At 36.0% G+C, this 9,887-nt stretch overlaps 1 protein-coding gene across 3 annotated transcripts; it reads left to right on the forward strand.

The window, feature by feature from the left end:
- Positions 1 to 1,721: 1,721 nt before the first annotated feature.
- LOC147566925 (putative inactive purple acid phosphatase 27) lies at positions 1,722 to 9,541 on the forward strand. Of its 3 annotated transcripts, XM_086653501.1 has the most exons (11): positions 1,722 to 2,018; positions 2,804 to 3,605; positions 3,688 to 3,775; positions 4,280 to 4,546; positions 5,054 to 5,162; positions 6,559 to 7,181; positions 7,561 to 7,628; positions 7,727 to 7,811; positions 8,447 to 8,638; positions 8,806 to 8,889; positions 9,230 to 9,541. In XM_086653501.1, the coding sequence occupies exons 2-11, from the start codon at positions 3,274 to 3,276 to the stop codon at positions 9,293 to 9,295; spliced, it is 1,914 nt and encodes a 637-aa protein (XP_086509627.1). In that variant the 5' UTR covers positions 1,722 to 2,018; positions 2,804 to 3,273; the 3' UTR covers positions 9,296 to 9,541. The 3 variants fall into 3 exon arrangements, 2 of the variants coding, with proteins under 2 accessions (XP_086509627.1, XP_086509626.1); XR_015230615.1 differs by lacking the exon at positions 1,722 to 2,018 and having other exon boundaries at positions 2,886 to 3,605; positions 8,418 to 8,638; XM_086653500.1 differs by lacking the exons at positions 1,722 to 2,018; positions 8,447 to 8,638 and having other exon boundaries at positions 2,886 to 3,605.
- Positions 9,542 to 9,887: the final 346 nt, after the last annotated feature.

Raw genomic sequence — 9,887 nt, forward strand, 5'->3', positions numbered from 1 at the left:
GAGGGGTTATATTTTTGAGTTGCTTGTGAATACTTTTCCATATCCAAGCGTGAGAGGGTCGACAAGGGCCAGGAGAGGAAGTTTAAGGAAAGTATTTGGTCTTCAAGAATTTAACCCAGAGGGTGTCTGACTCTGTCTGAAGACGCCAGGCTAGCTTGCCCAAGAGGGCTTGGTTATCCAAGTAAGGATCACGAAGGTTTAAACCTCCATAAATCTTAGGAAGGCATATGGAAGACCAAGCCCTCGTGCAGATGCTTTTGGATTTTCCCCACCAATAAGACCGTTGAATGGTCTTCATGCGATTGCATACGCCTTTGGGAATGGCGAAGCATTGCATCTGGTATCGAGGAACGACCGAGGCTATTGCCGAGACATTAACCGTGCGACCAGCTTGAGACATGAAATTATCCTGCCATCTGGAAAGCTTAGTAGCTTGGATTTGATCGACCAGAGAATTGAAAATTTTTGTTTTGTTAGAACAAATGAATAGTTGGGCGCCCAGATATTTATCAGAGAGGGAGGCTTGGCGGACTTCTAGACTACGAATGGTCATCCTCTTGAATTTTAGGTGGGAGTTGCGAGAGAAGAAGATTTTTGATTTTGCATAATTGATCAACTGGCCAGAAGATTCACAGAAAGAGGGGATGATTTGCTTGAGGTTATAGATGTTATGCAGGGAAAACCGGCCAAAAATGATGCAGTCATCAGCAAAGAGAAGATGTGTGATACTCAGGTCGGAGTTGCTGGTCGGGTAACCAATAAAGCTATTATCCCTAGAGGAGGGATTCAACAGACGACTGTGGCCTTCCATAACGAGGGTGAATAGGAAAGGAGAAAGAGGGTCCCCTTACCTAATACCCCAGGTGGGTGTGAAGGAGGCCCCGGTCGTCCATTAACAAGAACCGCCATAGTGGAGGTGGAGATGCAAGCCATGATCATATTGATCCAATGGTTGGAGAAACCGAGCTTATTCATAATAGCCTCCAGGAATTTCCACTCGACGCGATCAAAAGCCTTGGACATATAGTTTACTAGTTTGGTCACACAAGAAATAATATTTTGCCAGTTTGTGACAGATGCCTTCAACAGAGGAAAAGTATATCCAATAATGGATTATAAATGGGCACCATCAATATAATAATGTCTTCTTTGCTTGTAGGTCAAGACTTATGATCAGATAACCCCTTTAGTGTCAAAACATATGAGCAATGTTGCTATGTCATAGTTCTACTTTTTTTTTTGGTTGAGAATGTCATAATTCTACTCATACACAACAACAAAAATAATTTATCACATTTTTATTGAAACCTTATTGTCATGAATCACTCCGTGGAATGAATTAGGCGAAAAACCGAATTTCGTTAAAAAAAATGAAAAAACCCAAAAAGAAAAACTACCTAAATGTTGAAAAGAGACAAGTTCTAACTTTTATTTTATAAAATTATAAGTAGTACTAATTTTTTACTTTTGTTATAAGTAGGTTAGAAGGTTGAATAAGCTAAAGCAGACAGGTACCAAAATTTCGTGGAAGCAAAAGTTTAGGTTATGGGGAATGTCTTTCGGTTATCATCAAGTAAGTGTGGAGGCGTTTATTTGCGTGTTTCAGTTTTTCTTCATACATTAACTCCTCACCAGATGATGTGTTCCACTCTAACCGATTTTTCAATAAACTCCACATGACAATATGATGTGTTTATATCTACCAATATTTTTCAAAGTCTGATCTAAATTTATTTGAGATCAAAACTTATACATGTCATAGTTTAGATCTTTGTATTACTGATTTTGTTTTGTCATACGATTCGGATTCAAATATAGACGAGTCGGACAATTCAGATAAATAATTGAATCGGATTGAGACAATGAGAAAGAAAAAGATTCACCTTCTAGACTTCTAATGCCATATCCTCTAAAAAGAACTCATTTTAAGGTTTTTAAGTTTCAAAATATACAAGAACAAGATTTTAAAAAAATGTTTACGCTTAATAGAATTTCTTTCAGTGTTTGACTTCGAAACTGTTATTATATTTTTCTAGAGTTAATTCCTATATGGCCCCCTACTTTGTGACCAACTTCCTTTATGGCCCCTTTTTTTTCGTAAATTCAAATAAGGCCCCCTATTTTCAAGTAAATGTCATTACTACCCTCTTAATTCTAAATTTAAAACATTTAAAAAAAGTTATTTCCACCTCACCCCTCTCTCTCTCCACCTCATCTCTCTCTACAACTCACCCCTCTCTCTCTCTCCACATCACCTCTCTTTCCAACTCACCTCTCTCTCTCCAACTCACCTCTCTCTCTCTCTCCAACTCACCTCTCTCTCTCTCTCCAACTCACCTCTCTCTCTCTCCAACTCACCTCTCTCTCTCTCCAACTCACCTTCATCTTTTCCGATTGAAGTCGCCGGCCGGAAATTTTTCCGGCCGGCGACTTCCCAAAAAAAAAAAAAAAAAAAAATTTCTCTCATCTCTCTCTAAAAATCCGGCGAAGGGGGTTTCCCTTCGCCGGATTTTTAGAGAGAGAGAGATGAGAGAAAAAAAAATTCTTTTTTTTTGGGAAGTCGCCGGCCGGAGACAATCGGAGAAAATGAAGGTGAGTTGGAGAGAGAGAGTTGACATGGAGAGAGATGTGTGGTGGAGAGGAAATGAGGTGGAATTATAATTTTATTTTTAATTTTAATTTTCAAAAAAAGATTTAAAGGAAGGGTGGTTAGGACAATTACATCAGAAAAGGAGACCATATTTGAATTTACGAAAAAATAGGGCCATAAAGGAAGCTGGTCACAAAGTAGGGGGCCATATAGGAATTAACTCATTTTTTTAACATATTTAAAAACTCAATAGTTTAAAATAAATATTTATAATTCTACACTTATACTTAGGTGTATTGAGTGAGACTTCAACTCAAAATTGAAGTGATAGATGTCGGCATGAGTCTGATTAGGTGTAGGGATATTATCCTCTTCTTCTTCATAACTACTACTAGAAAACCATTTTGAAACAAAAATAGTTTCTCGGCGGAATAAACCAAATGGGTCCTATTCCCATTGAAGAAACCAAACCGTCAACTTCCACGTTTTGAGTCCAATGAGATTTTATCATAACTTCTTGAACTATATTCATTCTTGAAAACTAAATCATTTAAAATCACACCAATCATCTCTCTTTTTCTCTCTCACTAAAATCTTTCAAAATCACACCCTCTCTCTCTCTCTTTTCTATGATCCTATTAGATTAACTAATTTAGAGTATATCAACTTTAATTGTTCCAAATATGTCTCTTTTTTCACCCAAAAAACTCTCTAATTTTCCATATGTTTTGTTACTCTTCATTTTCTTCATTGATTTCTTTTCATTTTCTTCTTCTTCTTCTTCTCTAATTGTTAATAATACTGAGGCATTTTATAATTACACATCAATTTCGGATTTTCGCTTACTAAACCGAAGAGTGTTGTTTAAATGCCCGAACCCGAGTCCATATTTAGAGATTAATATAAGCTCAAATTCTACGCTTTCGAATGAAGAGTATATTACCGTCACTATTTCCGGTGTCTTAAAACCTTCGGACTCCGATTGGGTTGCCATGATCTCACCCACAAACTCTAGGTGAGTTGCATAAAACAAAGTTAATTATTATAAATTTTTTCTCTTTTTTACACTAATTTTGGGTTAATTTACGTTGAAACAGTGTTAATTACTGTCCTACTAATGCTATAAATTATCAGCAAACTGGAGATTTTAGTATTCTTCCTTTGCTTTGCCATTATCCGGTTAAGGTAATATTTTGAACCCTAATTTTCAGTACCATACCAAGAATTTGTGTTGAGATGTGGAAGAAGATAATTTAGAATTTCTTTTATTCTTATATATATTTTAATTATAGGTAGGTACTAGTATTAATGTTAAACTTTATATAAGGAAAATATCAACACTATCGAATTGCTGTTTTTGTTAGACTTATATAGATATTGCGTAAAAAGATGAAATGATGATAACTTTCGAAAGAGGTTATCTTAAAAACTTACCAATAATAATGAGTAGAATTTGCAGCTTTCTAAACGAATTTGCGTAAAAATAATCACTGATAAGATGTTTATACGAATAAAGTTTCATAAGTCACAATCAAGTAACAATAGTCAATAGTCACCATACGACATATACTTATAGTATGGTATAACGAGACAGCGAGACCAATTTGTATCGTTTAACATGTTCGATATTTTAAGTTCGCACAAAATTATTTTTGAGAATTGACAATTTATTTGGAATTGAATTTGCAGGGCCAATATTTGAAGAATGACCCATCCTACCTTGGGTGCAAAAATAAAGAATGTAAAAAATATGAAGGAGATAAATGTGTAGAGAATACATGCAAGGGATCTGTGACATTTCATGTGATTAATATTAGAACAGATATTGAATTTGTTTTCTTCACGGGTGGATTTCTTACTCCTTGCATTTTAAAAAGATCTACTCCTCTCAAATTCTCTAACCCTAATTCACCTTTGTATGCTCATATCTCTAGCATCGACTCCACCGCAACATCGGTAAATTTCTTTTCTATTGCTCAATAAAATTTTTTTGCGTAAATACGTGCTATTTTTCTTGTCGAGAAATTCAACTTTGGTAAGGTAAATATTTTTTTTAATATCGAATTGTTTTCAACCTTTTTTTTGTTGGCTAAAATATTCTTTTTCATAACTCAATTTACCCCTTAATATCTAATTGTTTTCAACCTTTCTCTCTATATTTTTACCATGTCCAAATTCTTCTTGCCCAAAATGATGATAAATTGAACACATCTTTTTAAGCGCATATCCGTCACATACGATAAGATTATTTTAGCCTTGTATGAAAAAAGTTATCTAAATTTTGACAAAATTTAACCGTTAGAGGGGGTAAATAATCAGTTACCAATTAAATAAGGGGTAAATTGAGTTACCAAATTCTGTTAGGGGTAAAGTTCAAATAACCCATTATTTTTGCAACTTTTGAACACTTATCTTGCAACATTTCCTACCTTATAATAGTTATGTGGAAACTAAATTGGACAGATGAGGGTGACATGGGTAAGTGGAGACAAAGAAGCTCAAGAAGTTCAATATCTTGGTGGGAAATCAGAAAAATCACAAGTCACTACATTTACACAAGCTGATATGTGCAGTAAGTCCTCTCTCCCTCACACCATTTGTTAGTCTAGTCTTGGCCCTTCCTTGTGTTTCTAGTGGCAATGGACTTCTCTCACCCAAAAGCTAGTTCCATAATACAAACTTGATATACCAAACCTTTCATCTCATTCAAATGCTAAGCAATTGATATTCCTTGCAACAACAAAAAATAAACAATTGATATTCGCTCTTTATAATGTAATTTTCTTAGTTATTCGAACATGTAAACTTTTTGGCCGTAATCTTCTGATCATCGGTTTCATACTATGAGTTTTACTGGATGCACAAGTTTGCAATATAACAAATCTTTTATTTCTCCTCAATTTTTATTTCCATCTAAATTAATAATATGCGCTTCACAATTTAAATATAAGTCTAGCTCGAGCTCTGGTGTTACTTGTTGGGTACTTGGGTTATACGGCGCCCAAAAAGTTAGCTCAAGAGATAAAAACATCATATTTGTGATCTAACCGCTTCATCTTCCACAACTAATGTGGAAGTATCCCAACAATCTCCAGATGTAGGTTGACTTTGACTTGAATAGACTGTGGCGGCAATACTTGTTTTATCTTAGGGTCTGATACCATTGTCGACCTCTATCACATAGACAAAGTTTTTCTCTCAATGAACACATGCCTTCTCCATAACCAATCAGCCGTGATACTATGCCCCGCCGCTCTCCCGAGTGAATTCCGGCTGGGTGACGTGACATTTCTCATAACCAATATGGAGGTTGTCACTTTATTTGCACCAAGCCCTACAAACATACACAAACTGCCAAAGTAGATAGATTTAGACTGATTCACGTTTAATCAAACCTTACACAACTAGCATCATCTAACCTTACACATAAGTTATTTTTACGGTCAAATATTAATTCGGTACCAAATTTAGATATTTTTCGTTGATCTTGGTTAAAGAGACATGTCAATGCTTAATTTTCTTCCCTTCAATGAAATGTTGACCCCGACATGATAAGAGATTTGGGGTGCAGGGCCGGCCCTAGGGTGCAAGCGAGCAAAGCTTCACTTTGGGCCCCGGGGCCAAAGGGCCTCACAGGTTACATGAACCTGCATTCATCTTTCAAATGTTAACCGTTCCTAACTTGGGTTTTGCCGCAAGAAGTAGTTAAAGTCTGCTACGATTCTTTTATCTATTTTCGGAAAGAGGGGAATTAGAAGGCACTCTTTGTTCAAATCCAACATTTTGACTCCGGAGATTCTGGTCAACGTTCTCGGATGTCTGTCAAGAGAAAATACAGACTGTTAGTAAAAAATGTTGATAAACTACTGCTTAATTTGCACTTTACGAGTAAACTCGTTATAAAGAGTAGAAATACCAGGACTTAAGACTGATTATACCTAACTGTGATGCCTATATATGAAATGTAGATTCAGTGGTGGGAAGTCCGGCAAAGGATTTTGGATGGCACGATCCTGGATTCATTCATTCAGCTGTCATGACTGGCTTTAATCCGTCAACTTCTTACTCCTATCGATACGGAAGTGATTCAGTAGGTTGGAGTGATGAAATTAACTTCAAGACGCCCCCGGCTGGAGGCTCTGATAAGCTTAAGTTCCTAGCTTATGGCGATATGGGAAAAGCCCCTCGTGACAAATCTCTTGAGCACTACATTCAGCCAGGATCTCCTTCAGTGATGGATGCTATGACAGAAGAAGTGGAAAGAGGAGAAGTCGACTCCATTTTTCATATAGGAGATATAAGTTATGCCACTGGGTTTTTGGTAGAATGGGATTTCTTCCTTCACCAAATAGAAAGAATAGCTTCTCATGTTACTTATATGACTGCCATTGGTAACCATGAGAGAGATTATATAGATTCTGGGTCGGTTTATATAACTCCTGATTCGGGTGGAGAATGTGGAGTTGCTTATGAGACTTACTTTCAGATGCCCACGCCTGGTAAAGACAAGCCCTGGTACTCCATTGAGCAAGCCAGCATTCACTTCACTGTTATCTCCACTGAGAATACTTGGACGGTCGACTCTGAACAGGTAATTACTTGCTTAGGTCCATTCTTGTTTATCGCCACATTTTACCCTGTTAAAAGAACGAAAAGAAACATACATATATACATATACTAGCATGTTCCTCGTACTAGGGGCACAGACACTGCCATTGAGCATCTATACAGTCTTCTGGTGAATTTGTTGTTATCAAAGTACCTGAATTCATCAAACCGCGCATAAACTCATTATTACGACGCATAAATTTATCATGGCGACCGATAGAGGAGGGTACGTCTGACTCAGACAAACGTTGTGATCAACCAACGTCCCTTTATATATATATATATATATATATATATATATATATATATAAGTACCACTAGTTTGTGATCTGAGACTAATTTTTCTTTTTATCTATGGGTAGTGGAAATGGATGAAGCAAGATTTGGAGTCGGTCAATAGATCGATAACACCATGGGTAATTTTTATGGGGTAAATATGATAAATTCTCATATTAAATAGTGTTTCCTTATTAACAAAAACTATATCAAGATCCTAATTAACTATCTATAAGATTTTGATTCTTTCAGACATAGACCGATGTATACTTCCATATTGCTTAGTGGGGATCAAGGTTTTGTCGAAGCCGTAGAACCATTACTAATGGAAAATAAGGTAAACACTACAGAGTAACATTCTAACTATGTGAAGCAATTGACTCTAAATGCAGCTGAAAACGTAGCAACTGATACTAAGGAGCGGAAATTTGTACCCTCTATAGAGGCTTCATGTTCGGGGTATCCCTCAATCTGATTTGCCGCTCCTTTAGGCACCGTATTAAACTTTGGTGTTAGGTCATTCAACTAACTATATTCTATAATATACTTTATATATCACTTATGATTGGATTTAGTTATATAATATAAATGAAACATATTACATAAAATGATACATAATATAAACACATATTTCGATATAATGTAGCCAGTGCCCCCACCCCATACCGCCTTGCCTAGCTCACTAAATCACCTAAACTCCTCCGGCCTACCAGGTTTTCACACCTGACACTTCTATATTCATTGGGAAAGTTGAACCCAATTAAACTTATCTTATCTACTAAGCTCAGGTAGAAATCTTTCGGTTCGAGCTGGATCTTACCTTTATAAATGGTCAACTTGAGCACTTCTCGATGAATATAAGAATCGAAAGTTGTTATCCGTGCACTCTATTTTCTAAGTACTCAACCTCTAGGATCTAACAAAATTGCCCATATTTGCATAGACAAAATATAAACTGGTACTTATGATCAGGTGGATCTTGCTCTGTGGGGACATGTCCACAACTACGAAAGATCGTGTGCCGTTTATAAGGGTGAGTGTAAAGCAATGCCTACAAAAGATGCAAATGGAGTATACACATATGATAATAGCAACTATTCTGCTCCAGTTCATGCAGTCATTGGCATGGCAGGCTTCACCCTTGACAAATTTCCCCGCCTCTTTGTAAGCATACTGTTTACTCTTCACCTTATATACTTTCATATCTGTAGTAAATAGAAACAAAAATGAAACATAAATTGCGAAAAAATAGTGTAAATTTTAGATTTTACTGGGTCGGAAATTTTAGTAGCCCATGGATTTATTCAATTATGTGTTATAAATATCGGCAGATTTATAAAGATTGGAGTTTAGTAAGGATTTCTGAATTTGGATATATCAGAGCAAATGCAACACGGGAAGAACTACAAATCGAGGTTAGTATACAATAGTATACTATATATTATGGTTATATTAAGTTATCAGGGAAGACACCAGATAACTTAATTCCACAGCACGGATTTCGGTTCAAAATATTTCAAACAAAATTACGAATTTCCCAATATTGATTATTTTGTAAATCAAATCAGAACCATTATGATCAAATGCTTTGACAAATCTGATTAATTCATCAATAATTGGGATCAGTGGGTCATTCTGGTGAGCCGTTGAGTCCTACTAATATTATCCGAAAATAAATGGCTCACTTCAATTATTTCTTTCACTCTTGACTTCTAAATTATCTGAAATTTGATGTGCTCTTTTTGTTTATTTCAGTTTGTGAACTCAACCTCAAGGGCAGTTGCGGATAGTTTTCGGTTCACTAAAATAAAAGGAGAGTAGGACTACAATTGGTAGTCGGTACAATAGTTTAGATAGTACTTATGGGCTAAGTGGACTTTACCATACACTATACAAGAACAAACCTAAACCAAATTATGTCAGCTTTCAGATTTTATATAAGAAACAAATTTCAAATAAAACTACTTGTACACTACTAGTCATTTCAGAATTACCAAAAAGGAATAAACATGTCTTGTTTCAAACTTTCAACTCTGGTAAACTAATGTATTTGTGTTCTTGGAGAAAGATATGTGCTATTGAAACTGTTCGAGGATGCGCTTCCATCTTGTCCTCTACAAAATAGGCTCAATCTAAGTGTATTTCTATGTTATTCTCCTAACTAGAACTTACAAGTTAATTCCTCACAGCTATAAATAGATGATCAAGTAAGCTTTCTAATTGTTCTAAAATAGTAAAACAGGATCCCAACAGAAAAACGAACTTAGTCCCAAATTACCTGGCAACGAAATGCGGAAACTCTTCACTAACTCGTCGAAGATGATGAAACATGTGTGTGACCCCTGGCTAGTTCTGGTGTCATGGTTGCAGCACACTCAGTTTACATTAACACCTTGTTTTTTGCAGAATTTGT

The sequence above is a fragment of the Eschscholzia californica genome, unplaced genomic scaffold, assembly GCF_041429995.1.
Source record: "Eschscholzia californica isolate CP2 unplaced genomic scaffold, dmEscCali1.0.p SCAF_1, whole genome shotgun sequence".
Classification (NCBI taxonomy): Eukaryota; Viridiplantae; Streptophyta; class Magnoliopsida; order Ranunculales; family Papaveraceae; genus Eschscholzia; species Eschscholzia californica.

Bases quoted from the DNA above. Each gene is read 5' to 3' on its own strand.
- LOC147566925 (XM_086653501.1), top strand. From the start codon at position 3,274: ATGTCTCTTTTTTCACCCAAAAAACTCTCTAATTTTCCATATGTTTTG. The intron at 7,182-7,560 runs GTAATTACTTGC...ATCTATGGGTAG, and splicing joins GGACGGTCGACTCTGAACAG to TGGAAATGGATGAAGCAAGA. The intron at 8,890-9,229 runs GTTAGTATACAA...TGTTTATTTCAG, and splicing joins GGGAAGAACTACAAATCGAG to TTTGTGAACTCAACCTCAAG.